This window comes from Oncorhynchus mykiss, chromosome 1, assembly GCF_013265735.2.
Source record: "Oncorhynchus mykiss isolate Arlee chromosome 1, USDA_OmykA_1.1, whole genome shotgun sequence".
In the NCBI taxonomy this organism is placed as follows: Eukaryota; Metazoa; Chordata; class Actinopteri; order Salmoniformes; family Salmonidae; genus Oncorhynchus; species Oncorhynchus mykiss.
The window spans coordinates 1,859,082-1,878,946 of record NC_048565.1 but is presented as its reverse complement, the minus strand read 5'-3'; the positions used below and the strand labels follow the sequence as shown (position 1 = coordinate 1,878,946).

The 19,865-nt window shown below is 46.4% G+C and overlaps 1 protein-coding gene across 4 annotated transcripts in view; it reads right to left on the bottom strand.

The window, feature by feature from the left end:
* The window catches only part of tmem131 (transmembrane protein 131), a 108,200-nt gene extending 88,630 nt beyond the window's left edge, over positions 1-19,570 (bottom strand). For 2 of the 4 annotated variants that reach the window (XM_036979332.1, XM_036979391.1), the window contains exons 1-3: positions 19,396-19,569; positions 8,084-8,145; positions 7,043-7,083 (exon numbers count right to left, since the gene is read on the bottom strand). In XM_036979332.1, the coding sequence (XP_036835227.1) occupies positions 7,043-7,083; positions 8,084-8,145; positions 19,396-19,519 (227 nt within the window). In that variant the 5' untranslated portion in view covers positions 19,520-19,569. Of the gene's footprint in view, positions 1-7,042; positions 7,084-8,083; positions 8,146-19,395 lie in introns of all 4 variants that reach the window. The other 2 variants (XR_005052028.1, XM_036979429.1) reach the window with 2 other exon arrangements.
* Between the last annotated feature and the right edge of the window lie 295 nt (positions 19,571-19,865).

The following is a 19,865-nucleotide window of genomic DNA, read 5'->3' as shown; positions in this document are numbered from 1 at the left end:
ATGCCGCTCGTTCCTCACCCAGTGTGATATTGTGTTTTCTCTCCAGCCCAACACTTACTCCAGGAGCACTGCTCGTGTCGCCTACGTCATATCTCTCCTTATTGGACGGGCTCGTGAGTGGGGCACGGCAATCTGGGAGGCAAGGGCTGAGTGTACTAACCAGTATCAGGACTTTAAGGAGGAGATGATACGGGTTTTTGATCGATCTGTTTTTGGGGAGGAGGCTTCCAAGGCCCTGTCTTCCCTATGTCAAGGCAATCGATCCATAACAGACTACTCTATTGAGTTTCGCACTCTTGCTGTCTCCAGTGGCTGGAACGAGCCGGCCTTGCTCGCTCGTCTTCTGGAGGGTTTCCGCGCAGAGGTAAAGGATGAGATTCTCTCCCGGGAGGTTCCTTCCAGCGTGGATTCCTTGATTGAACTCGCTATTCGCATTGAGCGACGGGTTGATCTTCGTCACCGAGCTCGTGGAAAGGAGCTCGCGCTCTCCGTCGCCTCCCTCTCCGCATCACTACCATCTTCCTCTGCCGGCTCGGGTGCTGAGCCCATGCAGCTGGGAGGTATCCGCATCTCGACTAAGGAGAGGGAACGGAGAATCACCAACCGCCTCTGTCTCTATTGCGGTTCCGCTGGTCATTTTGTCACTTCATGTCCAGTAAAAGGCCAGAGCTCGTCAGTAAGCGGAGGGCTACTGGTGAGCGCTACTACTCCTGTCTCTCCTTCAAGATCCTGCACTACCTTGTCGGTCCATCTACGCTGGACCGGTTCGTCAGCTTCCTGCAGTGCCTTAATAGACTCTGGGGCGGAGGGCTGTTTTATGGACGAGACCTGGGCTCGGGAACATGACATTCCTCTCAGACAGTTAAAGGAGCCCACGGCCTTGTTCGCCCTGGATGGTAGTCCTCTCCCCAGGATTCAGCGTGAGACGCTACCTTTAACCCTCACTGTTTCTGGTAATCATAGTGAAACCATTTATTTTTTAATTTTTCGTTCACCTTTTACACCTGTTGTTTTGGGCCATCCCTGGCTAGTTTGTCATAATCCTTCCATTAATTGGTCTAGTAATTCTATCCTCTCCTGGAACGTCTCTTGTCATGTGAAATGTTTAATGTCTGCTATCCCTCCTGTTTCCTCTGTCTCTTCTTCACAGGAGGAGCCTGGTGATTTGACAGGGGTGCCGGAGGAATATCACGATCTGCGCACGGTGTTCAGTCGGTCCAGGGCCACCTCTCTTCCTCCACACCGGTCGTATGATTGTAGTATTGATCTCCTTCCGGGAACCACCCCCCCCCGGGGTAGACTATACTCTCTGTCGGCTCCCGAACGTAAGGCTCTCGAAGATTATTTGTCTGTAGCTCTTGACGCCGGTACCATAGTCCCCTCCTCCTCTCCCGCCGGAGCGGGGGGTTTTTTTGTCAAGAAGAAGGACGGGTCTCTGCGCCCCTGCATAGATTATCGAGGGCTGAATGACATAACAGTGAAGAATCGTTATCCGCTTCCTCTTATGTCTTCAGCCTTCGAGATCCTGCAGGGAGCCAGGTTTTTCACTAAGTTGGACCTTCGTAACGCTTACCATCTCGTGCGCATCAGGGAGGGGGACGAGTGGAAGACGGCGTTTAACACTCCGTTGGGGCACTTTGAATACCGGGTTCTTCCTTTCGGCCTCGCTAACGCTCCAGCTGTCTTTCAGGCATTAGTCAATGATGTCCTGAGAGACATGCTGAACATCTTTGTTTTCGTTTACCTTGACGATATCCTGATTTTTTCACCGTCACTCCAGATTCATGTTCAGCACGTTCGACGTGTCCTCCAGCGCCTTTTAGAGAATTGTCTTTTTGTGAAGGCTGAGAAGTGCACTTTTCATGCCTCCTCCGTCACATTTCTCGGTTCTGTTATTTCCGCTGAAGGCATTAAGATGGATCCCGCTAAGGTCCAAGCTGTCATTGATTGGCCCGTCCCTAAGTCACGCGTCGAGCTGCAGCGCTTTCTCGGCTTCGCGAACTTCTATCGTCGTTTCATCCGTAATTTCGGTCAGGTGGCAGCTCCTCTCACAGCCCTTACTTCTGTCAAGACGTGCTTTAAGTGGTCCGTTTCCGCCCAGGGAGCTTTTGATCTCCTCAAGAATCGTTTTACATCCGCTCCTATCCTTGTTACACCTGACGTCTCTAGACAGTTCGTTGTCGAGGTTGACGCGTCAGAGGTGGGCGTGGGAGCCATCCTTTCTCAGCGCTCCCTCTCTGACGACAAGGTCCACCCATGCGCGTATTTTTCTCATCGCCTGTCGCCGTCGGAACGTAACTATGATGTGGGTAACCGCGAACTGCTCGCCATCCGGTTAGCCCTAGGCGAATGGCGACAGTGGTTGGAGGGGGCGACCGTTCCTTTTGTCGTTTGGACTGACCATAGGAACCTTGAGTACATCCGTTCTGCCAAACGACTTAATGCGCGTTGGGCGCTGTTTTTCGCTCGTTTCGAGTTCGTGATTTCTTATCGTCCGGGCTCTAAGAACACCAAGCCTGATGCTTTGTCTCGTCTCTTCAGTTCTTCAGTAGCCTCCACTGACCCCGAGGGGATTCTCCCTGAGGGGCGTGTTGTCGGGTTGACTGTCTGGGGAATTGAGAGGCAGGTAAAACAAGCGCTCACTCACACTCCGTCGCCGCGCGCTTGTCCTAGGAACCTTCTTTTCGTTCCCGTTCCTACTCGTCTGGCCGTTCTTCAGTGGGCTCACTCTGCCAAGTTAGCCGGCCACCCTGGCGTTCGGGGTACGCTTGCTTCCATTCGCCAGCGTTTTTGGTGGCCCACCCGGGAGCATGACACGCGTCGTTTCGTGGCTGCTTGTTCGGTCTGCACGCAGACTAAGTCCGGTAACTCTCCTCCTGCCGGCCGTCTCAGGCCGCTTCCTATTCCCTCTCGACCGTGGTCTCACATCGCCTTAGATTTTGTCACCGGACTGCCTTCGTCAGCGGGGAAGACTGTTATTCTTACGGTTGTCGATAGGTTCTCTAAGGCGGCTCATTTCATTCCCCTTGCTAAGCTTCCTTCTGCTAAAGAGACGGCACAAATCATCATCGAGAATGTTTTCAGAATTCATGGCCTTCCGTCAGACGTCGTTTCGGACAGAGGTCCGCAATTCACGTCTCAATTTTGGAGGGAGTTTTGCCGTTTGATTGGGGCTTCCGTCAGTCTCTCTTCCGGCTTTCACCCCCAGTCTAACGGTCAAGCAGAACGGGCCAATCAGACTATTGGTCGCATCTTACGCAGTCTTTCTTTTCGTAACCCTGCGTCTTGGTCAGAACAGCTCCCCTGGGCAGAATACGCCCACAACTCGCTTCCTTCGTCTGCGACCGGGCTATCTCCTTTTCAGAGTAGCCTCGGGTACCAGCCTCCGCTGTTCTCATCTCAGTTCGCCGAGTCCAGCGTCCCCTCCGCTCAGGCTTTTGTCCAACGTTGCGAGCGCACCTGGAAGAGGGTCAGGTCTGCACTTTGCCGTTATAGGACGCAGACTGTGAGGGCTGCTAATAAGCGTAGAACTAAGAGTCCTAGATATTGTCGCGGTCAGAGAGTTTGGCTCTCCACTCAGAACCTTCCCCTTAAGACGGCTTCTCGCAAGTTGACCCCGCGGTTCATTGGTCCGTTCCGTATTTCTCGGGTCATTAATCCTGTCGCAGTTCGACTTCTTCTTCCGCGATACCTTCGTCGCGTCCACCCGGTCTTCCATGTCTCCTGCATCAAGCCCGTCCTTCGCGCCCCCGCTCGTCTTCCCCCCCCCCCCCCCATCCTTGTCGAGGGCGCACCCATCTACAGGGTCCGTAGAATTTTGGACATGCGTCCTCGGGGCCGTGGTCACCAGTACCTCGTAGATTGGGAGGGGTACGGTCCTGAGGAGAGGAGTTGGGTTCCCTCTCGGGACGTGCTGGACCGTGCGCTGATCGAGGATTTCCTCCGTTGCCGCCAGGTTTCCTCCTCAAGTGCGCCAGGAGGCGCTCGGTGAGTGGGGGGGTACTGTCATGTACTGTCATGTTGTGTCTTGTCTCTGTCCTTTCCCTTCACCCTGTCTCCCTCTGCTGGTCGTTGTTAGGTTACCTTTTCTCCCCCGCTTTCCCCCAGCTGTTCCTTGTCTCCTCTGACTACCCATTCACCCCGTTTCCCACCTGTTCCCTTTTTCCCTCTGATTAGGTCCCTATATCTCTCTCTGTTTCTGTTCCTGTCCTTGTCGGATTCTTGTTTGTTGTGTTTCATGCCTGAGCCAGACTATCGTCATGTTTGCTGTAACCTTGTCCTGTCCTGTCGGAATCTGCCGGTCTATCTGAGCCTACCTATGTTTGGTTATTAAAGAAGCTCTGTTTAAGTTAGTTCGCTTTTGGGTCCTCATTCACTCACCATAACACATATTGTGTTCTTATTTACATTAAAAGTGACTCCAAAATGACACAATACATTATTTGCCATGAATTTCTACTGGGCACAAAATAATCTGAAACAACCAAAACAAACAGAAAATGCATCCAACAAATGTGTGGAGTCACAAGCTTGATGTAGTCATTCCATGCTGTGAATATGGGACCAAATACTTCCCTTTAACTACACATATGCGAATGTGTTTGGTTCCCTAAAATGGGGGCACTATGTACAAAAAGTGCTGTAATTTCTAAACGTTTCACACGATATGAATGAAAACATCCTCAAATTAAAGCTGAAGGTCTGCACCAGTATCCAGTTATGTGCACCAGTATTCAGTTATGTGCACCAGTATTCAGTTATGTGCACCAGTATTCAGTTATGTGCACCAGTATTCAGTTATGTGCACCAGTATTCAGTTATGTGCACCAGTATTCAGTTATGTGCACCAGTATTCAGTTATGTGCACCAGTATCCAGTTATGTGCACCAGTATTCAGTTATGTGCACCAGTATTCAGTTATGTGCACCAGTATTCAGTTATGTGCACCAGTATTCAGTTATGTGCACCAGTATTCAGTTATGTGCACCAGTATCCAGTTATGTGCACCAGTATTCAGTTATGTGCACCAGTATTCAGTTATGTGCACCAGTATTCAGTTATGTGCACCAGTATTCAGTTATGTGCACCAGTATCCAGTTATGTGCACCAGTATTCAGTTATGTGCACCATTATTCTGTTATGTGCACCAGTATTCAGTTATGTGCACCAGTATTCAGTTATGTGCACCAGTATTCAGTTATGTGCACCATTATTCAGTTATGTGCACCAGTATTCAGTTATGTGCACCAGTATTCAGTTATGTGCACCAGTATTCAGTTATATGCACCAGTATTCAGTTATGTGCACCAGTATTCAGTTATGTGCACCAGTATTCAGTTATGTGCACCAGTATTCAGTTATGTGCACCAGTATCCAGTTATGTGCACCAGTATTCAGTTATGTGCACCAGTATTCAGTTATGTGCACCAGTATTCAGTTATGTGCACCAGTATTCAGTTATGTGCACCAGTATTCAGTTATGTGCACCAGTATTCAGTTATGTGCACCATTATTCAGTTATGTGCACCAGTATTCTGTTATGTGCACCAGTATTATGTTATGTGCACCAGTATTCAGTTATGTGCACCAGTATTCAGTTATGTGCACCAGTATTCAGTTATGTGCACCATTATTCAGTTATGTGCACCAGTATTCTGTTATGTGCACCAGTATTCAGTTATGTGCACCAGTATTCAGTTATGTGCACCAGTATTCAGTTATGTGCACCAGTATTCAGTTATGTGCACCAGTATTCTGTTATGTGCACCAGTATTCAGTTATGTGCACCATTATTCTGTTATGTGCACCAGTATTCAGTTATGTGCACCAGTATTCAGTTATGTGCACCAGTATTCAGTTATGTGCACCAGTATTCAGTTATGTGCACCATTATTCAGTTATGTGCACCAGTATTCTGTTATGTGCACCAGTATTCAGTTATGTGCACCATTATTCAGTTATGTGCACCAGTATTCTGTTATGTGCACCAGTATTCAGTTATGTGCACCATTATTCAGTTATGTGCACCAGTATTCTGTTATGTGCACCAGTATTCAGTTATGTGCACCAGTATTCAGTTATGTGCACCAGTATTCAGTTATGTGCACCATTATTCAGTTATGTGCACCAGTATTCAGTTATGTGCACCAGTATTCTGTTATGTGCACCAGTATTCAGTTATGTGCACCAGTATTCAGTTATGTGCACCAGTATTCAGTTATGTGCACCAGTATTCTGTTATGTGCACCAGTATTCTGTTATGTGCACCAGTATTCAGTTATGTGCACCAGTATTCAGTTATGTGCACCAGTATTCAGTTATGTGCACCAGTATTCAGTTATGTGCACCAGTATTCTGTTATGTGCACCAGTATTCAGTTACTGCAGTTTCAAAACTGCAATCTGTTTTTTTTTGTAAAGGTTGTCCGTGCATCAGGTAATTTATCTAATTGCAGATTCACAACTCCAGTAACAAGCACTGTAAAAAGCCAGGTAGTTGATCTAATGGCAGATTCACAACTCCAGTAACAAGCACTGTAAAAAGCCAGGTAGTTGATCTAATGGCAGATTCACAACTCCAGTAACAAGCACTGTAAAAAGCCAGGTAGTTGATCTAATGGCAGATTCACAACTCCAGTAACAAGCACTGTAAAAAGCCAGGTAGTTGATCTAATGGCAGATTCACAACTCCAGTAACAAGCACTGTAAAAAGCCAGGTAGTTGATCTAATGGCAGATTCACAACTCCAGTAACAAGCACTGTAAAAAGCCAGGTAGTTGATCTAATGGCAGATTCACAACTCTAGTAACAAGCACTGTAAAAAGCCAGGTAGTTGATCTAATGGCAGATTCACAACTCCAGTAACAAGCACTGTAAAAAGCCAGGTAGTTGATCTAATGGCAGATTCACATCCCACAACAAGCATTGGCCTTCCTAATGTGAAACACATGCAGGGATCTGTCTGTTTGTAGTCCAACTGGATAATGTAGGAGGGGGGGGAGGCAGGACATTTGATTTGAAGAAGCCAAAAATAGACAACTTACCTTTTTCGATTATATAAACTTAGATCACAGTCAAACTCTGTCTGCAAAGAGAAGAAAACAATCATGATATGTTTTAGTAAAGCTTCTGAAAAGGCAACAAGTTTATGTTAAAAATACAAAACAAGTTTTTTTTTTAATCAGGAGAATGTATTATGACAAGGAAGATATATTTTAGTGTGAGGGTGTGAAACAGTACTGTACAAGCTAATGCGAGTGAATATAGACTGTATGAACGTAAAAACATCTTTAGAGCCTGTATATCAGCAGTATTCCCCACTGGCAGGGCATCTCTCTGAGTCAGTATACATTCATCTGTGAAAGTGAGTATCCTTCTGTATGAATCAGTGGGGAGAGTGTAGGAAGCTGCCAAGTGAACTAAATCCAGTGTGATCTACTATCTTCCAGTGCTTCTTTCTGATGGTCAAAATTAAGCCATGCCTACGTCCCAAATGGCACCCTATTCTCTATATAGTGCCCAGAACTCTCTGGTCAAAAGTAGTGTACTATATAGAGCATATGATGCCATTTGGGAAGCACCCCATGCCACCAGGATAGAAGAAATGGGAAATACAGCTGGTCCCAAATTGCACCCTATTCCCTATGTAGTGCCGTCGTTGTACTAAACATAGTCATCAGTAATTGGTTCGTCTCTAACCAATCAGAGTATCAAAAGACACATTTTCAAACCGCCGCTTTACCCACATGTGTTCTGGCTCTGGCCCAACCCATCGGTTTCTGGACCAATCAGACGGCCCTGAATGTGTCCACATTCGGTGGAGGAACGGAGACGCACTCATTGATGAGAAGAAACTAACGTGGTGTTGCGTTTGGCTGGAGCAAGGAGTCTAGGTAGCCAGGAAAAGGATAGGGTTCCTTTGGGAGGCAGCCCTGGCTCTGTTTCTATACCAACTAGGCAACCTACTTCACAATAACAGACAGCTTTACTGAGCCAGGACAAACAGAGGGACCCTCCAGTCAGGAAAGTAACAAGTGTTTTCACAAAAAGGTTAACTGGTTTTAAAGAGATGAACTGTGGTTTACCTGTAAGAGACCTCCTTCTCCAAAGTGTAGCACCTTGAGGATTGTGTCTGACTGTATGAACGCTGTGAAGACAGAGGAATAATACTTCAAATGAGTCAGGAGTTACATGTCACTTCCATTTGGACAATAACTACTAGCTCCCCGGAAGAAACCTGGTCTCAAAGCATTTCGTATTATTCTGTATGTAAATACGATATGTTACGTTATGATAGTATGATATGTTTAATTTCGGATGGCATGTGTTAAATTGTGGATGTCCATCACCCATTTCGTATTACATTACAAATTTACAAAAGATATGATGAAACGGTTAGGGGAAAGGTTAGCTAACATGCTAAGTAGTTGCAAAGTAGCAACAACAAAAAAAATGTGTAAGTAGTTGAAAAGTTTCTAATGAACTAAAATGCTAACGTTGTTCGTGAGGAGATTCAAACTCGCAACGTTTGGGTTGCTAGATGTTTGCGTTAAGTAACCATCGGTCTTATGTAACATATCATACTAATTTAGCGTATATTTATGTTTACTATGTTACGTCTAATCTAGGAGACCAGGCTGCTGGAGATGGATCTGAATCAGACATGCAGGCAGTGTCCCAAGTGGCACCCTGTTCCATTACAGTACACTACTTCTGACCAGGGGAGCAGAGACCAGGGGAGCAGAGACCATGGGAGCAGAGACCAGGGGAGCAGACACCAGGGGACCAGACACCAGGGGACCGGAGACCAGGGGACCAGAGACCAGGGGACCAGAGGACCAGAGACCAGGGAAGCAGAGACCAGGGGACCAGAGACCAGGGGACCAGAGACCAGCGGACCAGAGACCAGGGGAGCAGAGACCAGGGGGCCAGAGACCAGGGGACCAGAGACCAGGGGAGCAGAGACCAGGGGAGCAGAGACCAGGGGAGCAGAGACCAGGGGACCAGAGACCAGGGGACCAGAGACCAGGGGACCAGGGGACCAGAGACCAGGGGAGCAGAGACCAGGGGACCAGACACCTATGGGCCCTAGTCTAAAGTAATGTACCATAAGGGAATAAATAGGATGCCACTGCCATTTGGGCCACACTAGCCTGAGTTCCACGGTGAATTGGACAGTAACTAGTATCTCCCTGGAAATGGATCAGATTCAGAAATTCAGACATGATTAACCCTTCAGTCACAAAGAGCTGTGAGGAAAGAAGGAATGATGAAAGCCCGTTGACAGAATTTCCTCTTCACATCAACATAACCTGATCAGAATTTTAGACCAACATTCAGCATGGTTTTCATGTCATCATTCAGCATGGTTTTCATGTCATCATTCAGCATGGTTTTCATGTCATCATTCAGCATGGTTTTCATGTCATCATTCAGCATGGTTTTCATGTTATCATTCAGCATGGTTTGCATGTCATCATATAAACTCAGCAAAAAAAAGAAATGTCCCTTTTTCCGGACCCTGTCTTTCAAAGATAATTCCTAAAAAACAAAATAACATCACAGATCTTCATTGTTAAGGGTTTAAACACTGTTTCCCATGCGTGTTCAATGAACCATAAACAATTAATGAACATGCACCTGTGGAACGGTCGTTAAGACACTAACAGTTTACGGACGGTAGGCAATTAAGGTCACAATTATGAAAACTTAAAGGACACTAAAGAGGCCTTTCTACTGACTCTGAAAAACCAAAAGTTTTGACATAAGACTGAGTTTTTACTAGGATTAAACATCTGGAATTGTGAAAACTGAGTTTAAATGTATTTGGCTAAGGTGTAAACTTCCGATATCCACGTGGGTGATTGAAAGATGAACTGAGGTCGGTGGTGGTAATGCACCTTATTATGAAAGTCAGTTGCCAATCGCCATATAAAGTCCAAAGAAGAAAAAGAAGCCTGGAAGGAGGAGAGATGACTAGAAATTATTCGGTTGACCGTTTTATGTGTGGATTAATTGTCGGAGTAGAGGATCTTGTGCATTTCAGGTAAAATAACAACCCAATGTTTATATCCCAGGACAAACGTGCTAGCAACAGCAAGACAATGAACTCACTCTCAGACCTAAGCCCAGCCTCAGACCTAAGCCCAGCCTCAGACCTAAGCCCAGCCTCAGACTTAAGTCCAGCCTCAGACCTAAGCCCAGCCTCAGACCTAAGTCCAGCCTCAGACCTAAGTCCAGCCTCAGACCTAAGTCCAGTCTCAGACCTAAGTCCAGTCTCAGACCTAAGCCCAGCCTCAGACCTCAGCCCAGCCTCAGACCTAAGTCCAGCCTCAGACCTAAGCCCAGCCTCAGACCTAAGCCCAGCCTCAGACCTAAGTCCAGCCTCAGACCTCAGCCCAGCCTCAGACATAAGCCCAGCCTCAGGCCTCAGACCTCAGCCCAGCCTCAGACCTAAGTCCAGCCTCAGACCTCAGCCCAGCCTCAGACCTCAGCCCAGCCTCAGACCTCAGCCCAGCCTCAGACCTCAGCCCAGCCTCAGACCTCAGCCCAGCCTCAGACCTAAGCCCAGCCTCAGACCTCAGCCCAGGTTCAGACCTCAGCCCAGCCTCAGACCTCAGCCCCGCCTCAGACCTCAGCCCCGCCTCAGACCTCAGCCCCGCCTCAGACCTCAGCCCCGCCTCAGACCTCAGCCCCGCCTCAGACCTCAGCCCCGCCTCAGACCTCAGCCCCGCCTCAGACCTCAGCCCCGCCTCAGACCTCAGCCCAGCCTCAGACCTCAGCCCAGCCTCAGACCTCAGCCCAGCCTCAGACCTCAGCCCAGCCTCAGACCTAAGCCCAGCCTCAGACCTAAGCCCAGCCTCAGACCTAAGCCCAGCCAATGGTTTACATTATTCAAATCAAGAACAGAAACAGCGCAGCATTCATAGTGACGTAAGAGACCTCTCAGAAGGAACAACAACAATCATCAGGTCTGTGTCTGGGAAGAAACATCTACAGGCCAAGACATTAAGTTCTGTTCTAGTGTACAGACTGCAGAGGAACAACCCAGGCTACGGAGCCCAGAGATCTCTGACAGGGCTATGACAGCCTACTCATTACAGTAATACTGAGGAGTTATTAACCACATTAGGCCCTACGTTGACAATAACGTTAAAAAATAAATAGCTATTGCTATTTAATGACAGTTCAATGACAAATTCAACAATGAGGAAATGAATTGTTAGATGAAACCAGTTAGGACTGAGATGCTCTGCCCTATGCAGCTGCTTCCCTAACTCAACATGACTCACTGCTGTTGTTATCCTGACAGGACACACACAGTGACGAGGGCAAGGAACACGCCCCTTAACCAGTGGCGTGATACACCTGTGTGCATCACGCAATACAGTGAATCACACCCATATGCCTAAACAACGCATCTTAAATGAATTACTAACTGGTATTCAGTAGATACAAGACTTTCTCTCTTCCCGTCAGAGGCATCACAATATTTTGTTTGTTTTTTCACCTATGCAACACTACTAGCCACCTACCAATGTCAGGAAGTTAGCTTTAGCCCAGATAGGTTCTCAATCTCACATCCTCATAACAAGCTTACGAAGATGCCGTTTCAGGCTATCATTCAGCACATGCACTCAATCATGCGATTATTGTGGATAGTCAGGTTCGAATATATATATATATTTTTAAACGTTTACATGCTTTGCAAGAAGACTGATTTCCCTAATCATCCTGTTTCCATGGACACATCTAAATATCAGGTTGATGGGACTTTCTGTTTATAAATGCAGAAAATCTCCAATCAAAATAAAACATTCTACTGTACCAGCGGATATATATCGTTTTTGATGTAAAAACTATGTATATGATGCATTCTTTCAGCTTTTCCAAACTAACTTCACTCGCGCATAAGAGGGAGGCTTGCGCTACCCAGTGCTGTCAAACGCACAGATCAAATACACCGCTGGAGCGACGATTAAGCCGTTCACATGGCGAAATGCTTCTCAGAAAAGCAGGTGTTTTAATCAGCTTACTTCGATTATGACCTCACAATGATTAAGATAAGCAGAGTGAACATGACTAATGCCATAATCGACCTACTGCCATAACCGAATGCCATAATCGACCTACTGCCATAAATCAGTTTAATATCGAATTACACTATATATACACACACCAAAGTATGTGGACACCCCTTCAAATTAGTGGATTTGGCTATTTCAGCCACACCATGGAATCGCCATAGACAAACATTGGCAGTAGAATGGCCCGTACTGAAGAGCTCAGTGACTTTCAACGTGGCACCGCCATAGGATGCCACCTTTCCAACAAGTCAGTTTGTCAAATTTGTTCTCTGCTAGAACTCAGCCGGTCAACTATAAGCGCTGTTATTGTGAAGTGGAAACGTCTAGGAGCAACAAAGGCTCAGCCTCGAAGTAGTAGGCCACACAAGTTCACAACAAATCAAATCAAATGTTATTTATAAAGCCCTTCTTACATCAGCTGATACCTCAAAGTGCTGTACAGAAACCCAGCCTGAAACCCCCAAACAGCAAGCAATGCAGGTGTAGAAGCACGGTGGCTAGGAAAAACTCCCTAGAAAGGCCAAAACCTAGGAAGAAACCTAGAGAGGAACCAGGCTATGTGGGGTGGCCTAAAACCCCCAAACAGCAAGCAATGCAGGTGTAGAAGCACAAAAAAGAACAGCAGAATGCTGAAACGCATCAACATACAAAAATCTGTCCTCAGTTGCTAAACTCACTACCGCGTTCCAAACTGCCTCTGGAAGCAACACTCACTACCGCGTTCCAAACTGCCTCTGGAAGCAACACTCACTACTGTGTTCCAAACTGCCTCTGGAAGCAACACTCACTACTGCGTTCCAAACTGCCTCTGGAAGCAACACTCACTACCGTGTTCCAAACTGCCTCTGGAAGCAACACTCACTACCGTGTTCCAAACTGCCTCTGGAAGCAACACTCACTACTGCGTTCCAAACTGCCTCTGGAAGCAACACTCACTACCGTGTTCCAAACTGCCTCTGGAAGCAACACTCACTACCGTGTTCCAAACTGCCTCTGGAAGCAACACTCACTACCGTGTTCCAAACTGCCTCTGGAAGCAACGTCAACATAAGAACTGTTAGTCTGGAGCTTCATGAAATGGGTTTCCATGGCAGAGCAGCCGCACACAAGCCTAAGATCACCATGTGCAATCCAAGCGTCGGCTGGAGTGGTGTAAAGCTCGCCGCCATTGGACTCTGGAGCAGTGGAAACACGTTCTCTGGAGTGATGAATCACAGATCACCATCTAGCTTGTCTAACAATCTTAGCTGGCAAGGTTGGTCGACTTTAGAAAAGCAAGCAATAACTAAATAAGACTCACATTCCTTTCAATCTTTTATCCAGATTTGAGGAGAGATGCATATTTAGTTTCTTGAAGAAGAAAAAAAACAGAAACGCCAGACAGGAAGGAGACAAGAGGTATGCTTAGATATGCAGAAAAATATCTTGGTTCTAGATTACAGGAAAACGCTGTTTCAGCTGTGGGAAAAATGGCCATGCCCCCCTCTAGACCACCCCGCACAGACCACCCCTCACAGACCACCCCTCACAGACCACCCCTCACAGCTCACTTTGTGCCTCCTCAGATTTGTTAGGGTGCATGTCGCCATTGCTTTCCATGATGTCATGGTTATGGTTCTTAATGAATGCTGATGGCCCAAACATAAACGTAGTGTCCTCTGATGACAACCTGAACTCAACTATTTTCTATGCCTCATCTGAACAATCTGACTTTTAAAATCCACCAACCAAACTAGCAAGATGATATATTCATTTTTTCCTGACAGTTTTGATGCCAAGGGACGCGGGGCCGGATCTTTTACACAGAAACGTCTGTAGAATCCAAACGGTTAAAGCTACAAACTATTAAAAGCCCTCTTAAAGCCGAGACTCACAATGTTTTGCTCTTTGACCCTCACAAGCTATACCAGAGTCGTTAGAAGGAGTTCTCCTCCTCCACGAGAACCATTTTCTACCTTGTGAGGAGAACTCCTTCTAACGACCCTTTTTCCGGACCCTGTCTTTCATAGATAATTCCTAAAAATCAAAATAACATCACAGATCTTCATTGTTAAGGGTTTAAACACTGTTTCCCATGCTTGTTCAATGAACCATAAACAATTAATGAGAATTAAGGAAGGAGTTAATTAAGGAGTTCTCCTCCTCCACGAGAGCCATTTTCTCCAAGATCCACGATTCGTACAGGGTTTAATGTTCTAATTCAATTGTTAAATGCTTTATTGACAAATAACACTGTCATAAATGTCATTAATGTAAGGAAAGGAGGGTAGTGTTCAATGTCACACGAACTGTGTTTTTGATTCAACTCATTATATTGAATGTAGGCTACCTATTCTGTGTGTGTTAAGTGTGTTTAAAATAGCCTTGGCTGAGAAGGTAGGCTTACCGGAAGTGGTGTAGGACTAGTGGAGGGTAAACGCAAGTAAACGGCATTCACCCACCTTTTTCAGAAAAATGCATTGAAAGTATAGGGGAGCGTATAGGAAGTTTACCAACCTATTTTAATGTTTTTACTGCTACACACGGGCTAACGGTAGGCCTGTTTTAAGTTCCTGGTAATACACACTGTTGCCTAGTCTAGTAAATTGACTTTGTGTGTTAGGGTGACCGTCCTTAACACACAAGGTCAAGTTTCAGCCCCATTTCAGGAGTCCTGACTTTTCAGGCTACAAGAAAAAAAGGTAAATTTGTCAGCAAGACGTATTCATTAATGAAGGTCTAATCAATGGCAATAATTTGAAGTGATTGTTTGACAATCAGATGAAAATATCATGACTGGTTGTGTTCATGCCCCATTAAAAAGACAATACATTTTCACTGTTTAAATTACTATTCCAATGTTGTGCCCTCAATACAGAGCCCCCCCCCCCCCACGCTCAATACAGAGGCCCCCCCCACGCTCAATACAGAGGCCCCCCCCACGCTCAATACAGAGCCTCTCCCACCCCCCCACGCTCAATACAGAGCCCCCCCCACCCCCTCCACGCTCAATACAGAGCCCCCCCCCACGCTCAATACAGAGCCCCCCCACGCTCAATACAGAGCCCCCCCCACGCTCAATACAGAGCCCCCCCCACGCTCAATACAGAGCCCCCCCCACACTCAATACAGAGCCCCCCCACGCTCAATACAGAGCCCCCCCCACGCTCAATACAGAGCCCCCCCCACGCTCAATACAGAGCCCCCCCACGCTCAATACAGAGCCCCCCCCCACGCTCAATACAGAGGCCCCCCCACGCTCGATACAGAGCCCCCCCACCTCCCCCACGCTCAATACAGAGCCCCCCCATGCTCAATGAAGAGTCCCCCCCCGCGCTCAATACAGAGCCCCCCCACGCTCAATACAGAGCCCCCCCCCACCCTCAATACAGAGCTCCCCCCCACCCTCAATACAGAGCCCCCCCCCCCTCAATACAGCTCTCCACTACAGCAGCTTGCTCTCCAATACAGAAGCTTTCTCTCCGCTACAGCAGCTTGCTCTCCGCTACAGCAGCTTGCTCTCCGCTACAGCAGCTTGCTCTCCGCTACAGCAGCTTGCTCTCCACTACAGCAGCTTGCTCTCCACTACAGCAGCTTGCTCTCCTCTACAGCAGCTTGCTCTCCTCTACAGCAGCTTGCTCTCCGCTTGCTCTCCACTACAGCAGCTTGCTCTCCTCTACAGCAGCTTGCTCTCCTCTACAGCAGCTTGCTCTCCACTACAGCAGCTTGCTCTCCGCTACAGCAGCTTGTTCTCTGCTTGCTCTCCACTACAGCAACTTTCTCTCCGCTACAGCAGCTTGCTCTCTGCTACAGCAGCTTCCTCTCCACTACAGTAGCTTGCTCTCCACTACAGCAGCTTGCTCTCCACTAAAGCAGCTTGCTCTCTGCTTGCTCTCCACTACAGCAGCTTTCTCTCCGCTACAGCAGCTTGCTCTCCACTACAGTAGCTTGCGTTTGAGAAGTGAGTAAGCTCAAGGTTAGCTGCTCGCTAGCTGATTTAGCTAAAGAGCCAGAAGATAACTTATAGAATATTGATGACACATTGTTTCAAATTTGTGATCATTATCTACAATAACTAGCTAATTAACTAAGTTATCTTGATAATTTGTTTGACTGATAACTTGAGTTTGATGTCAGCTTAGTAGTTACAGTAGCTATTTCTACCTAACGACTTTAACTAGGTAAACTAACAACCGTAGTTAGCTATAGTTTTATACTAGCAAATTTTCGGGTTCATTGTCACCCAACTGATAACATTATCTACCGATAAACTATTTGGAAAAGATACATTTGCTAGCCACCAAGCTAGTTCAACATGTTGTCTTAACTTCTCAAGCTAGCTGGCAAAACATCAGGGTGTCCTTTCTGACGTTACCGGCTGGCTAAGTCATGTGAAGTCAAGCCAGGGGCTATTTGGAATTGTTCAGTCGTTGCCATCTGGTCATCTCTAATCTTAACTAACCGTCACACATGGTTTACCTAGCTAGTTAGTTTAGTTATCAAGCTAGCTTACTTAAGTTAGCTACTGTGTAGCTTACTTACTGTGTAGCTTACCTACTGTGTCCTAACCCATAAGGTTAGAGGTAGTAAAACAGATGACATTAACTAAGTTAGCAAGCAAATGTTTATTTTCGGTGTTGAGTTGGCAAGTTCATTGTAGCTAACCAACTACTGTAGGTAACCAACTACTGTAGGTAACCAGCTACTGTAGGTAACCAGCTACTGTAGATAACCAACTACTGTAGGCAACCAGCTACTGTAGGCAACCAGCTACTGTAGGTAACCAGCTACTGTAGGTAACCAGCTACTGTAGGTCACCAGCTACCCATAAAGCAGCTACTGTAGGTAACCAGCTACTGTAGGTAACCAGCTACCCATAAAACAGCTACTGTAGGTAACCGGCTACTGTAGTTAACAAGCTACTGTAGGTAACCAACTACTGTAGGTAACCAGCTACTGTAGGTAACCAGCTACTGTAGGTAACCAACTACTGTAGTTAACTAGCTATTGTGGGTAACCAGCTACTGTAGGTAACCAACTACTGTAGGTAACCAACTACTGTAGGTAACCAACTACTGTAGGTTACCAACTACTGTAGGTAACCAGCTACTGTAGGTAACCAGCTACTGTAGGTAACCAACTACTGTAGGTAAACAGCTACTGTAGGTACCAGCTACTGTAGGTAACCAGCTACTGTAGGTAACCAGCTACTGTGGGTAACTAACTACTGTAGGTAACCAGCTACTGTAGGTAACCAACTACTGTAGGTAACCAAAAACTACTGTAGGTAACCAGCTACTGTAGTTAACTAGCTATTGTGGGTAACCAGCTATTGTGGGTAACCAGCTACTGTAGGTAACCAGCTACTGTAGGTAAACAGCTACTGTAGGTAACCAGCTACTGTAGGTAACCAGCTACTGTAGGTAACCAGCTACTGTATGTAAACAGCTACTGTATGTAAACAGCTACTGTAGGTAACCAGCTACTGTAGGTAACCAGCTACTGTGGGTAACCAACTACTGTAGGTAACCAGCTACTGTAGGTAACCAACTACTGTAGGTAACCAGCTACAGTAGGTAACCAGCTACTGTAGGTAACCAGCTACTGTAGGTAACCAGCTACCAATAAAGCAGCTACTGTAGGTAACCAGCTACTGTAGGTAACCAACTACTGTAGGTAACCAACTACTGTAGGTAACCAGCTACCCATAAAGCAGCTACTGTAGGTAACCAGCTACTGTAGGTAACCAGCTACTGTAGTTAACCAGCTACTGTAGGTAACCAACTACTGTAGGTAAACAGCTACTGTATGTAACCAGCTACTGTAGGTAACCAGCTACTGTAGATATCCAACTACTGTAGATAACCAACTACTGTAGGTAACCAGCTACAGTAGGTAACCAGCTACTGTAGGTAACCAGCTACTGTAGGTAACCAGCTACCAATAAAGCAGCTACTGTAGGTAACCAGCTACTGTAGGTAACCAACTACTGTAGGTAACCAACTACTGTAGGTAACCAGCTACCCATAAAGCAGCTACTGTAGGTAACCAGCTACTGTAGGTAACCAGCTACTGTAGTTAACCAGCTACTGTAGGTAACCAACTACTGTAGGTAAACAGCTACTGTATGTAACCAGCTACTGTAGGTAACCAGCTACTGTAGATATCCAACTACTGTAGATAACCAACTACTGTAGGTAACCAGCTACTGTAGGTAACCAGCTACTGTAGGTAACCAGCTACTGTAGGTCACCAGCTACCCATAAAGCAGCTACTGTAGGCAACCAGCTACTGTAGGTAACCAGCTACTGTAGGTAACCAGCTACTGTAGGTAACCAGCTACTGTAGGTCACCAGCTACCCATAAAGCAGCTACTGTAGGCAACCAGCTACTGTAGGTAACCAGCTACTGTAGTTAACCAGCTACTGTAGGTAACCAGCTACTGTAGGTCACCAGCTACCCATAAAGCAGCTACTGTAGGCAACCAGCTACTGTAGGTAACCAGCTACTGTAGGTAACCAGCTACTGTAGGTCACCAGCTACCCATAAAGCAGCTACTGTAGGCAACCAGCTACTGTAGGTAACCAGCTACTGTAGGTAACCAGCTACTGTAGTTAACCAGCTACTGTAGGTAACCAACTACTGTAGGTAACCAGCTACTGTAGGTAACCAATTACTGTAGGTAACCAGCTACCCATAAAGCAGCTACTGTAGGTAACCAGCTACTGTAGGTAACCAGCTATTGTAGGTAACCAGCTACTGTAGGTAACCAGCTACTGTAGGTAACCAGCTACTGTGGTTAACCAGCTACTGTAGGTAACCAGCTACCCATAAAGCAGCTACAGTAGGTAACCAGCTACTGTAGGTAACCAGCTACCCATAAAACAGCTACTGTAGGTAACCAGCTACTGTAGGTAACCAATTACTGTAGGTAACCAGCTACCCATAAAGCAGCTACTGTAGGTAACCAGCTACTGTAGGTAACCAGCTATTGTAGGTAACCAGCTACTGTAGGTAACCAGCTACTGTAGGTAACCAGCTACTGTGGTTAACCAGCTACTGTAGGTAACCAGCTACCCATAAAGCAGCTACAGTAGGTAACCAGCTACTGTAGGTAACCAACTACTGTAGGTAACCAACTACTGTAGGTAACCAGCTACCCATAAAGCAATATACCACCAGAGACGGTGTAAATAAAACATAAATTACCTAACCAAAGAAGTTATCTAGCGACACAGAGGTAAGTAGTGGCACCCTTGCTAGCAACCAAGCGAGAGTAAAATCTATAAGATGTTTGTTCACGCCAGGAATAAAAAATAATGTTTGTTCACCTTGTTTGTTCGCCTGCGCCGTGTGTATAAAAGTAATAAATAAAACCCGCAGCAATCCTACGCATGACAATTTAGTTTTTGTTGATGAGTGAAGAAAACTCTGTGCTCTTTCCCGGCTCGCCATGCTGCTGTGTGTCTCGGTATCCGTGTGAAGGGGCAACTGCTTGCATGCACATATAAACACTGCTACAGGAGACAGAAAGATCTCTCTACTTGCTAGTGAACTCGAGAAAGCCCCTACTGGAAGTCTGTCAGACAGCAGTGCAGTGCATATAATAATTATTGTAATTTCTTAAACTCCTGTAGCACTTTTCATAATATAAATCTCCAAGTGCTTCATAAGCAAATAACAAACAAACAAAATACAGCTGCGAGAAGCAATGAACGGGGTTCACAGGATGACAAAAAGTACACAAGATCAGTTGGATAACAAAGCAAGTACTCTATCATGTGGGAACTTATTCCTTTAT